Here is a 17,588-nt window from a genome sequence, read left to right as displayed (position 1 = left end):
CAACCATTATCCTCTTTTCTTATTTTTTCCCTGCTTCTACTTTCTTTTTCTAATTTTCCTTGTATTGTTTTGATTCTTCTGGCCTTTTACTTCATTTTTTCTTTCTTTTTTATTGTTTCTTTTATTGCTCTTTTTGCTTTTGTTTTATTTCCATTGTTGTCTTTTTTTTCCATCAGCACCTCCAAATCCGAGACCATGGTACTCAGCCGGAAAAGGGTGGCATGCTCCCTCCAGGTTGGGGATAAGATCTTGCCCCAAGTGGAGGAGTTCAAGTATCTTGGGGTCTTGTTCACGAGTGAGGGTAGGATGGAACGGGAGATCGACAGACGGGTCGGTGCAGCGTCTGCCGTCATTCGGACCTTGTACCTGTCCATCGTGGTGAAGAGGGAGCTGATCCGAAAGGCAAAGCTCTCGATCTACCGGTCGATCTACGTCCTACCCTCACCCATGGTCATGAACTGTGGGTTATGACCGAAAGAACATGATGACAAGTGGCTGAAATGAGCTTCCTCCGCAGGGTTTCTGGGTTCCCCCTTAGAGATAAGGTGAGGAGCTGAGTCATCCGGGATGGACTCTGTGTAGAGCCACTGCTCCTCCACATTGAGAGGAGCCAGTTGAGGTGGCTCGGGCATCTGATAAGGATGCCTCCTGGACTCCTCCTTCGGAAGGTGTTCCGGGCATGTCCCACCGGCAGGAGGCCCCGGGGGCGACGCAGGACACGCTGGAGAGACTATGTCTCTAGGCTGGTCTGGGTACGCCTCGGGATCCTGCGGATGAGCTGGTGGAGGTGGCTGGGAATAGGGACGTCTGGGCTTCCTCTTTAAGGCTGCTGCCCTCGGAAGACAATGGATGGATGTCTTTTTTTTTCTTCTAACCCTTATTTGTCCCCTAAAAAGTCATTTTGTGCATAATGTTCTATAATAAGATTTTAATATGTGTATAAAAGCTACAAAAACAATCTCAAGATACTTTAAGGAGCCAAAAGAGCCGGCTCTTTTTAGTGAGCCGTGCTAAAAAAGCCGCTTCTCGAAAAAAGATGGAAATCCCATCACTACGAGTTTATTTGATTGAGAGGGCTATACCTCACTGCTAGATTCTGCAAACAGCATACAACGAAAACACCCAGGTGACAGGAAAAAAGTACAAGATGAGTGAAATGAATGATAATAGTCCTTCTTTTAACGCGTTTCTTTTCCTGGCTTTTCATCTCAAACTAGCAACTTTCTGCCCTATATCGTACCTGACTCATATCATCCATCCGTCTATTATCTGCACCGCTTATCCTCATTAGGGTCGCGGGAGCACTGAAGCCCATCTCAGGTATCTCCAGGCAGTGGGGAGGGGACACCCTGAACTTTATGCCAGCCAGTCGCAGGGCACACAAAGACAGACAACTCACGCCCTCGTTCACAACGATTTTGAACTTTACATGCATGTTTTTTAAATGTGGGAGCAAACCGGAGTGCCAGGAGGAAACCCACGCAAGCACGGGGAGAACATGCAAACTCCGCACAGGACGGCTAGTAGCTGGATTTGAACCCATGACCTGTGCCACGGACGTGCTAACCACTCAGCTGCCATGCCGCCCTGACTCATATTATTCTGTGTTAATTTTAACGCTACAGAAAAGAAGAATGGTGGTGGGCCAAATCAATTTAAAATTTGGAAGGGGAGAATCCCCCCAGATGGTATCTTCTACGATGTCTACAGGGTTCCACGGAGTGTGGCCAAATAGCTGACAAGAAAATGAATGCACAAGTAAGGTTAGATAGTGCAAGTGACAGAAGTACTGAATGAGTTTGTCAAATATTGTGTTCGTTTTTATTTTTCTATAATTCGTGTGATTTGTTTTTTATAGAGTCAACACGTGTCAATTTATTGAAATACTAGTAACATTGGTGATGTCAATTAATATGACACTTCAAGGATGCGAGCTAAAGTTCAGATTTATTTATTTGTTATTTTTTCTTTTGAATTCCTTTAGTTCAGTGTTTTTCAACCAGTGTGGTGGGGCACACTAGTGTGCCGTGAGACCATGTCTAGTGTGCCACAGGAAATTGCCCAATTTTATTATTTTGTTAGTATTTTTTTGTTAGTATTCAAATAAAACATAGCTTTCTGCCAATTATCGCCCTGATGTAATATTCATCCATATCGGTAGGTGGCAGCATTTACTTACTCTCTTTTTTAAAACCAATTATCTGAACTTGAGACAGAACCAGTAGAAAAATCTATTAACCAACAGAAAATGAAATAAATGTCATAAAGTAAAAATCATCATTTAAATATCTTGATAATCTCCCCAAAAAGATTGAAAAATGTTAGAATGTATTAAATCATGTTTTGTATTACTAGAAAATCATTTTTACTCATTTTTAGTTTGTTTTCTAAAAAAAAGTCAAGTCAAGTCATGTCTATTTGTGATGCCCTTAATTACAAAGAGGCTCAAAGGGCTGCACAGACCACAGAGTATTGCAAACCACTACTATTACACCATCACCTGATCTAAAACCTACATGAGGGCAAGGAAAAACTCAAAAACCTCAACATGAGGGAAACAGTATAAACTATATTTAAACTTGAAAACAGATGAAACATATAATACAATCCCAAATCACAGCCAAATTATTAACCAGAATGAATAAATTGGTTTACCTCCTGACCCACGGTGACCACAAATGATGATAAAAATGTTAATGTTAACTGCACAGTACTTTATTTACACAACCCTTTACAAAAGTACTTTCAGTGTACCAAAGTCCTTATACTTTATACAGTCATTTTGGCAACATGATAATTTAAGTAAAAAAATCAACAACATGAAACTGGTACTGGCAATTCATCTTTAAATATTTTTTACGGACGGTGTGCCTCAATTTTTCATGAAAATAAGTGTACCTTGTGTCAAAAAAGGTTGAAAAACACTGCTTTAGTTCATGTCGCTGTGTCGGTCTACGTCACAGGTGTCAAACAGGCGGCCCAAGGGTTTTAATCCGGCCCGTGAGTCAACACTGAGAGAAGCAGAAGAGAAAAACGAGCTGCAGTTTCATATGTGTCCACCTGATGCCACCCAAGCCAGGCACCACTCAAAAAGCATTTGTAGTAGTATTTCTCTCTCTCTCTTCTTTTTTTCTTTCTTTCTTTCTCTCTTTCTTTTTCCCATTCGCCCACTCTGTTTCTTCTTTATCTCTTTCCCTTTTCTCTTTTCCTTCTCTCTTTTCAACTTCCTCTATTACTTTCTTTATTTTTCTCCTTTTTTACTTCTTTCTCACTGTCTCTCTTTGTATTTCTCACTCTTATTTTATCATATCATTTTTATTGCTCTCTCGCTCTCTTTTCCTCACTCATTCTCTTTCTCTCTTTCTCATGCTTAATCCTTTTCTCTCTCTTTCATTCTGTCTTTATATGTTTTTTCAATTGTTCAATCCATTCCTCTCTTTTACTTTCTTTCTTTCTTCACTTCTTTCTCATTCTTTTGTATCTCTATTCTTTTTCACTTGTTTCCCTTTTTTCTTGGGTTCTCTCTCTCTCTCTCTCTCTCTCTCTCTCACTTTTCTTTTGTCTTTTTTTCTCCCAATCTCATGCTTTCTTTCTTTCCCTTAAACCTACTAGTCTGGCCCCTGTGAGATGTTTTTCTCCTAGCATGTGGCCCCCAGCTAAAACGAGTTTGACACCCCTGGTCTACGTGGAAATTCGAATTATTCTTGTCGATTCATTCTCTGCCCAGCAAGTGGCAATGTCTACCCAATTTGTAATATTATATACTTCAAATCAGATCGTGGAAGAAGTTGAACAGCAGCAAAGAACACTTACGGAAGTTGGGAATTAAAATACAAGAATTCCATGTGAAAAAATGGAGCGGAATATCGGTATCATATCTGGACTAAAATCGTTAGGGTAAATATGAATCTACTGAAGTGACGTTTTCTGACGGGTCACGAATTTATGAATCGATCAATCTTGAAAGTACACAGTTAATGTAGTAAATGTTCAATTTTAATGGTATTTATGTCTGCACAGGTATCAGGGTTGTTGTTTGTCGCGGTGTACGTGTGACGAACTCCCATGCCCACTCATAAACTGGCTTGGATCCCAGCTGAGGTGTCTGTGCCCGGAACTCCAGGGTAATAATGCACTTTTAAAACATTTTTGAAACAATCTCCAAAGATGCTTGAATATCCAACTACCCACTTAAAGCCAACGTTTAGGTGAAGTAGTGTACAAGACCCACGTATTCATTTGAACTAACTAGATGGCTACTGGAAAAAATTGCCCAATTAGGCATGATCCACGCACTTACCCGTCTTTAAGTAATGACTCATTTGAAAATATTTGCAAATAATACAAGTACGTTTTAAAATTAAACTGAACAGTTTAGTGCACTGATCTTTATTTGCCACTAGAGAGAGCTCACGTGAATCTAGTTGTAAAACAGATAACTACCATACTGCTGATCTTCTGTAATGACTGCTTAAACGTTTGAAAGCCCCTTACATTTATTTACCTCAATTAAGTGGCATGAAACTGATCCTAAATTGACAAACAATTTTGTTGCGTTTTTAATCAAAATTCGAATTGCCGGCAGTAGCTCAGGAGGTAGAGCGCTCGTCTTGGGATCAAGAGATGGCAGTTCGAATCTCGGCTCCTCCGTGTCACATGTCGAAGTGTCCTTGGGTAAGACACTGAACCCCTAATGCCCCCAATAAGCAGGTTAGCGCCTTACATGGCTGCATGGCCGCTATTGGGAAATGTGAAGCACACTGTAAAGCGCTTTGGGAAGTCTTGACTTGAAAAGCGCTATATAAATGCAGATCATTTCATTTCCATTTCATTGATTACAACGTAGTGAACATTGTTTACAAAGATTAGATGCGGCACTCCAGAACAAACATACAATAAAAGACTAAATTGATTTTATGATGGTTAGCCCTGGGGAATACATTCTTTCTGATAATGCTAGTACTTGTTTTAAGGGACCTATAGCAGGTCAAAGAGATGGTGACCAGGATGAGAGGAGTATTTTATAATGTTGTTGGCTCTGCTGCGGAATTACAAGCCAGGACACTGGACAGAGCAGCCAATGATTTTCTGGGCTTCGTTAATGACTCTGTCAGCAGTATACCACACTGTGATGCCGTTTGCCAGAATACTCTCCACTTTGTCCCTGTAGAAGGACATCAGCAGCTTTTGTTCCAGGTTGTTTTTCCTGAGCACTCTGAGGAAGTGGAATCGCTGCTGGGCCTTCCCTACCACAGCTCTGTTGTTGGCGGACGAGGAGTGTTCATCGCCTATGTGAACACTCGTTGTTTGAAGGAGTGGACGCTACATAGTTTCATTGATGATGCGTGGAGCTGGGTCTGTGCTTGTCCTCCTAATGTTGAGTATGACTTCCTTGGATGTTACGGTATGCAGTATGAGTTTCTTTTTTAAACACTACATTGTCAGTTTCCCCACCTCCTCCGTGTACGGCGCCACATCCCCATCAGAGACGAGGGCAGCCAAGGTAGTGACATTAGCAAACTTTACAATTGTGTTTGTGGGGTTGGTCGGTGCACAGCAGAAGACTCTGCACACATCCCTGGGGGGCAGCGGGTGTTATCAGTGTTATGGTGGAAGAATTGTTTTGGCCGAGTTAGAAAGGAAGGTCATTATCTGGCCATGGATGGAGGGGCGGAGCCCTTAGTGGGAGAGTTTTGCCACTAGGATCTCTGGCATTATAGTGTTGAAAGTCCAAGAAGAGCATACCGACATAACCCCTCAGTTTGCCAGGTGGCTAGGCCTGGCTTCAAGTATGGGCTTTGCTTTGGTTTGCACAAATGCCTCGCAATAATAACACCCCAAATTCCTTATTCACAATGCATTTACCCAGAATCTGTGAGTTTTCTGCTGTACTGTGACTTGTTCCTAATTTTCGAAATGATTAATGACATTTAAAAATGAAAACATTCATTACCTGCAGACTCTGTCGGGGGAAGTAGCATTCTGCTCGTGAGAGAGCTGAAAACCATCCTGACCGACCTAGATTCTCCACTTACTGGGCTGACCTCAGAGATGCTGGAGGATTCTGTACTATACAAAATCACTGGTGAGCCATTTTTTTGTGTAGGATAAAAGCACTTGTCTGAAATAAGTATGGGTCTTTAAATATATATTACCTCTAAAGCCTCACTTAGTATCTGAAACCTTGAAAAACATTGCTTGAAACCCTACAGACTACCTTGTGTCAGAACTGCAAGCAGCGCACATAATCAAGTGTAAAGAGCTGCACCCAAAGGAAAAATCTACCGGAGATGAAGCCGCAAAAGAGCAGAGAGTGAAGCAAATGAATCTGTTTTGTCAGGAGCACGAGAACAATGATACAACCAATAACCGAAGAATAGCTGAGATACAGGCGGAGTGGATATTACTGCTTCACGCTCTTAACATGGATTCATCCTCTCAATATCCTGATGTGCTGCATGAGGTGAGCTGGTTTACATAAGACAGGATTTATGTGAGCCATTGCAAAAGTTAGAGATATGTTTGTTCTATTGCATATAATGCAGGTTGAGTCAAGGATTACTCGTCTTCCCTGTGAAGTCATGGAGAAGCCTCTTCTGCAAAACACTCTCAGTACAGAGCAGTGGGTATGTTGGTCTTACATTTCTTGATGAACGATTACTCTAGTTTGATTTAAAATTCTACTGAATGTTTTCTCCTTAGAGGAAGCTGGAAAAGATCAACAAAGTTTTGTCTAACGACTACAGCTGTCGGCAGCAAATGATGGTCAAACGCTTTCAGGTTTCACTCGAGTCATTTGCATGGGGAGAAAAACAAAAGGTAAGAACGCCAAAGCACAGGTCAAAGGAGGAATATTCTGTGATATTAAGATCTTTCATATCAAACTACAGGCGTTAAATGATTTCATTTTACTTTTTATGCAATGGGGAGGCCTTTCCTCTTTGAAATAAGATGTAATGATTCAAACAAGGAAATAGAATGCTCTGTTCAGTTTTTCCAAAGCAGGGCACCGACTGGCTTTTTGTGATGGTCTGGCGGTGTATACAAACACCAGACACACAGTCAAAACCTTTTAAATATATTCCGAGAGAAAGGTATAGCATTTGAAAGTTTTTTTTCTCATTCAAGTTTCAGATGTTCAACATCTCATCTCATCTCATTAGCTGCACCGCTTATCCTCAGTAGGGTCGCGGGGGTGCTGGAGCCCATCCCAGCAATCATCGGGCAGTGGGCACGGGACACCCTGAACTGGTTGCCAGCCAATCGCAGGGCACACAGGGACAGACAACTCGCTCGCTCATTCACACTTAGGGACAATTTGGACCGGCCAATCCACCTGAAATGCATGTTTTTGGAATGTGGGAGGAAACCGGAGTGCCCGGAGGAAACCCACGCAAGCACGGGGAGAACATACAAACTCTGCACAGGAAGTCCGGTAGCTGGATTTGAACCCACGCAGGAGGTTCCCAAGACCTTAGAACTGTGCCGCACACGCGCTAACCACTGCGCCGCCGTGCTGCCCATGTTCAACATTAAGGTAAATATTTAACATCAAGTTTTTAAAATGATTCTTTTCATAAACACAAATTCTATCACGTTATCGAAAGCAAGGCTAAGAAAAAAAACTTGCTGTACTCTAAAGGATCTATAGTTTTCAGAAGATGGGCGATAGCACTTGTAGTGCAAGAATCTGCTGGAATTCTCGCAGAGGGGATAGGAGAAAAAACACAATTTTGGTTGTTTTTGTATTTTTATGATATTACATAATAGTACAGTGTTAACGTGTTCCTTAACTTCCTGGGCCGCACCTGAGGATGCAACTCTGGACGGCTTTCTCTACTGTAGATGGTTCCTGGCCTGTTTTTGGGTCGTGGGAAGGTTTGGCACCAGTCCGTTCCTTGATAGGGTTCCTCTGCTCCATTGGACAGGAGAATAATCTTGGTCAGTCCTGATGTCTTGTGACATGACTATACTACTGCAGTTTTTGTCCGCGCACTATTAACGGCAGTTCTTGGTAGGGACCACTGTGCCAATGATTTCACTGCTATGGTCTTGTCCCTCCAGATTGGTTTAACCTTGGTAAGTACGGTTGTGTTTTGCACATCTGGTTCTGACCCATCTTCTGATAGGACAGCTATAAGATATTTAAATTTGGTAATGGCCCATTTTGTACTTCCGTATGGTGGCCCATAAAGTTTCTTGCAATCCCCCGTCAAACACGTTTTTTAAATACACAAAGCAGTGAAAGAGGTTTCTCGGGTGTCGCTGGAACACTACGCATAGGTGCGCGGATTAAAAAATCTGTTCTGTGGTGCTGCTTCCGTCGCCGACACCTGCCTGCTCTTCAGAAAGGAGGTTTTCAACCTGTGGTTTCAGTCTGTTCAGTAGGACCTTCAGCATAACTTTACTTGCATGGCTCATGAGACTGGTGGTTCTGTAGTTGGAGTATAGTTGTAGGATTTCGATATTCTGTAGCCAAATAACTCGCGATTTTGTCAATGCTGATGGCCACTGTCTTTTTGCCAGATTATTTTGCAAATCCACATTTAATTATCAACCTTATAGTTGACCTCTCCCCAAAAATGTATCTGTGAAGGATCACACGGCCATAGTATTTGTATTGGTCACGGATACCTTACCTACATGAGTCGTCGGGGCATTACTGGTAGCAGGAAAATCTGATATGACTCAAATACACAAATTCCCAGGTGGTCTTTCTTTAAAGTACTAACCAGGCCCAATTCTGTTTCGCTTCCGTTGTCAAACAAGATTGGGCGTTGTCACGGCAGTATGGCTGTCATTAATTTCCGATAGTTAAAAGTGGTATTTAGCCACACTTGATACAAACTTTTTTAACAACGTATTTTCTAACACAGGCAACGTCTCACAAAATCAAAAATGTGTAAATGGGTAGAAATGTCTAGGTCAATATAGAGATTCCTCGGTTTTTGCAGTGAATGGGGACTAGAAGAACCCACTAAAAGTGAAAATCCGCAAAGTAGCGGCACACCTTTATAAAAGCCCTTACAGGGCTAACTTAGCACGCACAGCTTCAGGGGTGAACGAAGAGCCCCACTTACTTTTAACACATACGCCCCGTGCACCCCTGTGTGGTCTTTGCTTTATCACCTCCCAACCCCCATGCAGAAATCAGAAGGATTGGACCTTCGCCACATCATCAGGGACGTTGAAGCCTCTCTTATTGTGTGGGTACGGCACCAAGCAGCTGGCCAGTTTCGTGCTAGCATCGGGTGTAAGCCTAGCTGAGCAGTAGGCGTACCTGCAGCCAAGCTATTGCTTTTCCTTACGATGCCACCTCAGTCGATTCCCGTACGCAATAAGAATCCACAGAACAACCGGTAGTGATCAGCATTTCTTTGCACTCTTTTGACTTTTTGGGGGGTCCAATTTAATTGATCACTTTAATTGATCCTTCCCAGTTTGTTTTGATTTGGAGATGTTGAATGTGGATGCCAAAACAGGCTGTTTGACAACATACACCTGCCCATTACGGTCACACACACAGACGGTCACACCCACCCAACTCATAGCGCCCTCCCTTATCTGTCCCCGCTTTCTGCTGTTTATTAGAAACACAATGACAAAAAGACGATTCAATTCAAAATCAGCGGAGAAGTGAACCACCGATCGAGCTAAGATCAGGCCTAAAAAGCTAGCCCAACCCGACCCTTCCTGTGGGAATAAAAGCCCGAGCCTCACTGATTTACTTGATTTTAGGAACTGGGCCCGGAGTAAACCCAAATTTTAACATTTTATTTGTGAGGAGGAATGGCGATTTGGGCCATCTCTGGAAACAACAACCCTTCCCCTCCTTTGCTGTGCACCTGTCATGGGTGTCTGACAGTGCCGCCATAAAGCGCCAAATTTTATTTGTGAGGGGAACAGTTATTTTGGCCGGGTTCGGGTCCAAGATCTTACCTCTAACCAGCGATTTACTGAAGCACAAAGTAGCGAGGGTCTCTGTATCTTAACCAGCTATATTAACTGATGCCTTTAATTGGTGTCAATTGATTTACCAGAGAACAGCTGGCTGGACATCATCAAACTGAAACACACAATTCTCTGCAACTGGTGGCAATTAATCCATTTATCACACACAGGAACGAAGTGAAGCCATTGCTTCTGTGCCTCCCTTTGCATCTATCACTGTTTCATCTCGTGTGTCCCTCCCACGGCTACTGGCTACCAGAGAGGATCAGTCCTGCATTGAATCAATCAAACCTGGAACCTCAACAAACGTCTACAAAGTATGAATACTCTTCTTTTATCAGAAACAAAACTTCATAATCAAGTAATTCTTATTTGGTGTCTAGAAAATGATGGGGCATGTACCAGATAGAGGAGGAAGACCAGGGGAAATGGAGGCACCTATGCCTACCTGGACAGAGAGAAGATCGGGACATGGTGGTGGTCACAAGCAGTGGCATAAAAATCCAAATAAAAAGAGAAAGGGGAAAAGGGATTGAGACTTGCGCTATATTGATTTTTCTTTTCTAGAGGGAATAAAAATAATCATTGGAATCAGTATTTAAGGTTAATTTTGAGTTAGATTGTACATAATGTGCTAGATTTTCATTTGTTCAAACTGAAATTGGTGACATATGGTACTTGTTTACGATCTTAAAGGTGTATTATTTTGTATGTATTTTATTTTTACATTTGCAGTTATTAAAGTTAATTCTCCCGTGTATTGTGTCACTATTTGATGTTTACAAAATCATTGTTATAAAAAAATATCAAAGTGATGAAACTGACCTTGTTGTCCAACACACCGGAAGTTAGCCGGGAGATGAATGATGTAACACGGAAAGTTCCGGAACAGACAAAGGTCGCTGGATTTAAGCGCTAGCATAAGACCGATCGCGTATTTCACACGTGAGATTTTCCTCAGTCGACACACTTGAAATAACAAGTTTTGAATTTTGTCAAAATGCCGCGAGGAAGCAGAAGCCGAGCATCGAGGATGCCTTCCCCATCAAGGTAACCTCAAAATATAACTCAATAGGAATATGTAAGTGCCAACTGCGTCAAATGCTAACGTGTATCCTGGTACAGCTAGCAAAAGTAAATTAGTTATCACACCAAATTGAACACCAAGGATTATAAATTAAGATTTCGTCGTTGGTACGTATTACATTGTGATTTAGTACTCTAGGTCAAATTGAGGTTTCATCAAGGTCATGTAAACGATCATTCTACATCCCGTGTCGTGACGCAATTCAAAATAACAGCCCGGAATTGGCGTAAAATTTCACTATCATGTTTGGTGGGTGTCAGTCAATATTTAAATGTTGCAGGGAAAGGTTATTCTTTGTATAAATTGCTGTATTATAGTTCTAATCCTTGTTACTAATCCATTAGCGAGTCATCGGTGTCTTCATTCGCGATTGCATGCCTAAGAGTAATTGTAATTTAAAATATTTACTTGGGTTGCGTTAACAGATGATTTTAAACAAATGTCAGTATTTCCCAACTGTTTCTGACCCAAGGTACCCTTTTTCTTAATATAAGATCTGGAGGCACGCCGTCAGTCGAAAATATTTAAACATCTAAAAGATAAAGTTGCCTAATTTCTCTGTATAAAGTTGATCGTTTGTGGTCACCGTGAGTAATACAGGTTTTTAATATTGGTGAATAATGTTGTTACTGTATTTTGATATGTATTGCAAGGGTTGTGGTTATTTTTATCTAGTTTTCTTTCCGGTTATAATGTGAAAAATAATGTTATAAGAGAAAAGCATCTCCCAGTTGAGTTAAAATGTTTAAATACATTCTCACTTTTTAGATTTTGAATGTTTAAACGTTTACATTGTTTGCTGTGAAGTTGTAAATGGCTTCATCTAACAAAATAAGATATTAAATATTTTCCCATATAAGCAAATATTTAGTATATTAAAAATTGTATATGCTAATACAGATGAATTTTACAGTTTATTTGTATAGCACAATTCATACACAAGGCAATTCAAAGTGCTTTGCAGAAATGGCAGACAGGTTAACAACACACAATTAAAGACATTCAAAATTTAAAATGTGGTTCTTAAAATGCATTAAACCCACAGATAAAACATAATAAAATCAATGAATTAAAATAAGGTAAAAGTGAAGAGTGCAGATGGAACCCTTTCAGTTGTATGCACAGTTGAACACAGCTGTTTTCAGCCTGGACTTAAACATTGTCAGAGTAGACGCCTGTCTGACATCATCAGGAAGACTATTCCAGAGTTTAGCTGCATGGAACTGAAACGCAGCTTCACCCTGTTTAGTCCTGGCTCTGAGCACCAGCAGAAGGCCTGTCCCTGAGGTATCAAACACAGTACCTCTGCTGATCACTGGAAGGAAGCGAAGATACCAGACAGAAATGTTTTTTTAAGATAAATAAGGCAATTTCCTGCGGTATATTAGACAAGATCTTATTTTTTACAAGTCACCTTGTAGCTGTTAAACTAATCTTGTTTATTGACAATTGAACTGCTTCTTAAATGTAAAACAATAATGCGGTTATTTTCCTGACATTTATTGTGATCCCTTTCACAGCCGAGCACCGCCACCACCGCCGCCTCCTTCTCGTGCACCTGTACCAATGCAAGCACCTCCAACTGCAATGGCTGCTCCAGCGGCAGCGCCCAGGCAGCCCGGTATGTTTGCCCAGATGGCAACAACTGCAGCCGGTGTAGCCGTGGGTTCTGCGGTGGGACATACCCTGGGCCATGCGATGACCGGAGCCTTCAGTGGGGGTAGCTCAGAGCCTGCGAGGCCTGATGTCACATACCAGGTTTGTGAACTCCCCCTTACTCATTGTGATAATTTCACCAATTAAAGTCTATGAATTTAGCAAGTGTTGTATTTCTAAAGTCAGACTCTTTCCATTGCAAGCTGTGCTCAATTATTTCTTACATGTCCTTTTACACGAGAACGGAAATTGATATGTAATTTAGAAATTCAAGTACAGTAGAACCTCTTACAAGCTTAACTTGTTCCATGAACGGGTTCGTAGCTTGAATTGCTCTTGGAGCGAAAACAAATTTCCCTAGTCCCCCTGGCCATTAGACTGTTAAATGGTCAATCTAACATATAGTTAACCTAAATCTAAAAGGCTGCTAATCTGACTTTTTGCACTACTGGCAGTTCTTTATAGCTTGCCACTCCTTGCACATTTGCTCTCTGCACTATTGTACTTACAGCGTTATTGTTACAGTGTTAATGTTACTGTTTACCTGACTTGTTAACCTGACTGCCCATTTTGCACATCCGGTTAGCTACTCCTCTTGCACTATCGGCACTATGGTAAAATACTATACGTAGCCATAATACAATACAACTTTTACTTATATCTGTACATTGAAGGAAACTGTGCGGGTCAGATGTATCGACATTTCGTTCTGTATACACGTGTACTAGAATGACAATAAAGTAGATCTGAATCTGAATCTGAAATTCCCATCATGAAATAATCAAAAACTGATTGGTTCGCTCCTGTCCAAAAGTGCCTGAGTGAACAGCTATGAAACACATCTTCCTTATCATTAAAACATTCATATTTTGTCTCGCCCATTTCAGCTGTAATCCAGATCGTCTGTTACTGTTAGCAGACTGCAAGTCATTGTAGTCTCGGTATTGTACATTGTCTGTTTTGCTGTGAGTAAAAATGTGGCGTGTTGTGATTGTAAGGTTAACTATCTCTTAATAAGGAAGATTTGCAATCATTAATAAGAGGAGCCATTGACAAAGGTTGACAAGTATGAAAGAGACTGTTAATGATAAGTAAGCACTTACTCTACACTTAAAATTAAGTTGCTTTCTATAACTTAAAGGGACAGTGTGTAATATTGTATTGTAATAATATTTGTATACTGTATATTGTATTCTTTTTGCTTTATTATTGTATTGTTCTCAGCTCAGGGATGCTGCTGGAAATGTGAATTTCCCTTCGGGGATGAATAAAGTATCTATCTATGTATCTATCTAATATCTAGTACCTTGTAGTGGTACAAACAACTTAGTGAAAAACACATTGATTTGAAATCTAGGCCAAAATGCACAAAAAACTATCTTACCAATGTTTAATGTTTTACCCAAAAAAATCATAGGTCAGGAAATTTGGATTTGTATTACACGGTGGATAGGTTGCCGCCATGTTTGTCCGGCATTCAGCTCCACACTGTGCTCTGTGGCACTGGCCCTCGTTTGCACCAGAAAACACAGTGCCATCTACTGGTTAAATATTGCACACTGGGGTTTTAAAATGAACCTGCGCACAAAATGGTTAAAACATAGTTATATATTTTTGCCTGTGGTAGTCTGCATGCACAAATTGGATGAGCTGATGCTGGGGGTAGGCAGTCATGACCGATGAGTTGTCTCAAGAGATCGCTATTGGTGGCCCCTGGCACTGCTCTTGCATTTGATTTTCCTTTGCCTCGAGAGCAAGTGTGTTGTTTAAAAAAACGTGTTTACCAAGATTCGGATGTTTAGAGGTGCTCGTATGAAGAGGTACTACTATAGTTTTGCAAATTCTACCTCTATATGCAGTACATCACCTTGTAATTTTCTCTTTTTGTGCCTTAGGAACCACACCCAGCTCAGCCATATCAAACACAGTCCCCTTACCAGCAGCAGAATGCCCAGCAAGCCTGTTCCTATGAGATGAAACAGTTCATTGACTGTGCTCAATCCCAAAGCGATCTTAAACTCTGTGAGGGTTTCAGCGAGGTTCTCAAACAGTGCAAGTTTGCTAATGGTGAGTATGAAAACACAACGTGTGTTTGCATCGGAAAAAGTAAGCTGTCGGATAATGCCATACTTCAACAAAACAATGGTGCATAACTTGTATTGTGGGAATTACTTGTATTGCAAACATTCTATATGATCCTGGTTGGTTGGATCCCTTAACCACTAGGGTTGTAGAGGTACCATTTTCTGTGGTGTGTCTTGGGCAAATACAGTCTGGTTGCGCCCATTCCTCTCCGGGCCAACATTTTTTTCCACCCGGTCCCGAACCGGGGACTTTTCGTGCGATAGTCACGGAGGAATGATATATGATCCTACGTTTTGTGGATGCACTCATCAGTGAGAAGTGCTGATCCTTAAGAAACCACACTTGTTGCGTATTTATAATTGAGAATATTTTATTTATTTTGTCTTTGTTTATAACAGTGGTGCGTTATTTGACATTAACAGTATTATGTACCGCTCATCTCATTTGATAAGTTGCTATGAAAGGGAAGTTTGTACTGTTGTATGCACTTAAAGCTGATTGAATTTCTGCTAATTGTTTAATTCTTCCTACAGGTCTATCCTGAATTGTATCCAGAAGCCTTGAAGAAGACAAGACATTGCAGGGCTTCAACATGATTAAATTAAAGAAAAACTCATCAGTTGTACTTTGAATCATTAGTTTTGGAAAATTCAGTCAATTCGATTATCAGCAGACTGCTGAAATGCTTGTAATCATCTCTCAATAGATTAAATATTCAAACGTTGCTATGTTTGTTGGTTACATTTATTCTAGGCACGGCACGCTTAACTTGTTTTAGTGATCCACCCTCCCCTACCTAGTACCGTGCTGACTTATCTGTGTTGTGTGTGTATACAAAGAAATAAATATCATCTGCAGAAATTGTCTGACAGAAGGCTCTGTTTGGCACCTCTTAATACACACTGACATTTTATCCTACAATCTTTTCTGGAGTTTTATGCTTTTCTCTTTTTTTTTCGTCTCAATTCCTTTAATAAAAGCACTAATACTCAAGTTGCCAAGAAAAACATTTCACTTTTTTTCTAGTGATGGAATCCGTGTCAGAAATTTGCAAGAGGCTGAAACATCATGGTCTGTGCTGTTGTTTTTTCTTGTTTATGTGGATCCCTTAACCACTTGGATGGTAGAGTCACCATTTTCTGTGGTGTGTCTTGGGCAACTATAGCCTGATGGCGCACATCCTTCACTAGGCCTACAAATGTTTCCTTCCGGTCTTAAACTGGGGACCTCTCACGTGTTCGGTACTGAAATAAAATGGGGAATATCATTGAAGCTATTTACTATATCGATCATAGGTTGTTTTAAGTAGTCTTGTTAAATTTCTATTTTACTAAAAATAATTGGGTTTTAGGATTTTTTTTTTTTACTGAATTGCAGAATTTCAGTAGAGTCTCTCAAGGCAATAGATGCAAGATACAGAGAAATATTGTAGCAAAGAATGTTTAAATCTCTTGATCATTTTAGACCTAAAGGTGAGTAAAACTGGCTCTTGCTAAGTAAAACTACTGCGTAGGTAAGCAAGGAGAGGTGCCATCCATGCCTCTAATGTACAGTACTTTTGTTATTCAGTATTCAACTCCTTTCACTCTGGAAAAATATTTTGAATTACATATCATTAAATTCCAACATAATTCGTGTTGATCATTTGCCATATTCATAGTGCTGTAGCATATACATACTAATAATTGATGTAGACACCAGATACAAATATAATCTTTGGATAAAATGTATTGCCGCTTAAAAAACATGTTTAAAAAAAAACGTAAATTCCTACATGTTTTGATATATAGATTCAACTGTTGTGTCATTTCCAGTTTCTTGATATGGATTTGTTTCTGTGATCAATGGCATTGAATTTGGTCTGCAGTATAATCACAAATGAAATACATTTTCAATTAATCAAAATACAGTGTGACGAGGGCCTTGCAGTCATGGTAAGAATTTCCAACGAAAATGAAGGTACCCAAATAATGCCTATTTGTTACGATGGAACCAGCAAAGGGTTTTTGGAAACGGCTCTAAAACAAGTATGGCTTTAAATTAATATAGTGCCTGTATATTACTTTCTTAAATGAAAAAAGTGTTTAGTAACTCGGGGTTGACAGGTAGCCTATGCCTTACTAATTTGGACCATTGATGGTTAGACTTTTTTATACACTTATTAAATAAAATCAACAAACGTAAAAACACGAATTCGGGGTAAAATACCCTTTTTATTTACCTGTACACACCCGAGACAGGTAAAAATTAACCCAATCTTTAGTTAAAAGATGGGCGGCATGTCCCCTGCGTGATTAGTGTATTTGTGGCACAGTTCTGGGGTGATGGGTTCAAACCCATCAACCAACCTTCCGGTGTGGAGTTTGCATGCTCTCCCCGTGCTTGTTTGGGTTTCCTCCAGGCACTCCTGTTTCCTCCCACCTTCCAAAAACATGCATGGCAGGTTAATTAGCCACTCCAAATTGTCCCTAGGTGTAAATGAACGAGTGAGTCGTCTGTCCTTGTGTGCCCTGCGACTGACTGGCAACCAGTTCAGGGTGTCCCCTGCCCGTAGATGGCTGGGACATCCTGCGACCCTACTGTGAATAAGCGGTGCAGATAATGGATGGATAGTTTGTAGATAGTCAGTTCTGAAGTGGTTGTTTTTGTCTTCAAGTTGATACTTATTATAGTAATCAATTTCTTGCAAGGCTTTCTGCGATTATAAACAAGGCTAAAGTATCAGTGTGTTGTGTTATTAAAATGATTTGTGCAGATGTAATATAAGACAGTCGGCAAGTTTATTTCAAGCAATACTAGTCTGGCGGTT

At 40.6% G+C, this 17,588-nt stretch overlaps 2 protein-coding genes across 2 annotated transcripts; both read left to right on the top strand.

Moving 5' to 3' along the window:
• Positions 1 to 3,745: 3,745 nt before the first annotated feature.
• On the top strand, positions 3,746 to 10,709 carry LOC148358648 (tRNA-splicing ligase complex subunit FAM98B). The gene is made up of 8 exons (XM_088345659.1): positions 3,746 to 3,897; positions 4,021 to 4,124; positions 5,960 to 6,085; positions 6,213 to 6,463; positions 6,546 to 6,626; positions 6,703 to 6,819; positions 10,122 to 10,268; positions 10,335 to 10,709. Exons 1-8 carry the CDS (start codon positions 3,854 to 3,856, stop codon positions 10,485 to 10,487), a joined length of 1,023 nt encoding a protein of 340 aa, XP_088201785.1. The 5' UTR covers positions 3,746 to 3,853; the 3' UTR covers positions 10,488 to 10,709.
• Positions 10,710 to 10,814: 105 nt separating this feature from the next.
• chchd2 (coiled-coil-helix-coiled-coil-helix domain containing 2) lies at positions 10,815 to 15,640 on the top strand. Its single transcript, XM_088345660.1, has 4 exons — positions 10,815 to 11,001; positions 12,559 to 12,796; positions 14,590 to 14,761; positions 15,313 to 15,640. Exons 1-4 carry the CDS (start codon positions 10,952 to 10,954, stop codon positions 15,321 to 15,323), a joined length of 471 nt encoding a protein of 156 aa, XP_088201786.1. The 5' UTR covers positions 10,815 to 10,951; the 3' UTR covers positions 15,324 to 15,640.
• The last annotated feature ends 1,948 nt before the right edge of the window (positions 15,641 to 17,588 follow it).

Source organism: Urocampus carinirostris, chromosome 10 (genome assembly GCF_059441175.1).
Source record: "Urocampus carinirostris isolate Australia breed hairy pipefish chromosome 10, RoL_Ucar_1.0, whole genome shotgun sequence".
Classification (NCBI taxonomy): domain Eukaryota; kingdom Metazoa; phylum Chordata; class Actinopteri; order Syngnathiformes; family Syngnathidae; genus Urocampus; species Urocampus carinirostris.
Note: the sequence above shows the minus strand (reverse complement) of the source record. Positions and strands in the feature narration are given on the sequence as shown.

Excerpts from the sequence above, each read along its gene's own strand:
- LOC148358648 (XM_088345659.1), top strand. The coding sequence starts at position 3,854 with ATGGAGCGGAATATCGGTATCATATCTGGACTAAAATCGTTAGG. Across the intron at positions 6,464-6,545 it reads ATCCTGATGTGCTGCATGAG|GTTGAGTCAAGGATTACTCG; the intron begins GTGAGCTGGTTT and ends CATATAATGCAG. Across the intron at positions 6,820-10,121 it reads CATGGGGAGAAAAACAAAAG|GAACGAAGTGAAGCCATTGC; the intron begins GTAAGAACGCCA and ends TATCACACACAG.
- chchd2 (XM_088345660.1), top strand. The coding sequence starts at position 10,952 with ATGCCGCGAGGAAGCAGAAGCCGAGCATCGAGGATGCCTTCCCCATCA. Across the intron at positions 11,002-12,558 it reads AGGATGCCTTCCCCATCAAG|CCGAGCACCGCCACCACCGC; the intron begins GTAACCTCAAAA and ends TCCCTTTCACAG. Across the intron at positions 12,797-14,589 it reads GGCCTGATGTCACATACCAG|GAACCACACCCAGCTCAGCC; the intron begins GTTTGTGAACTC and ends TTTGTGCCTTAG.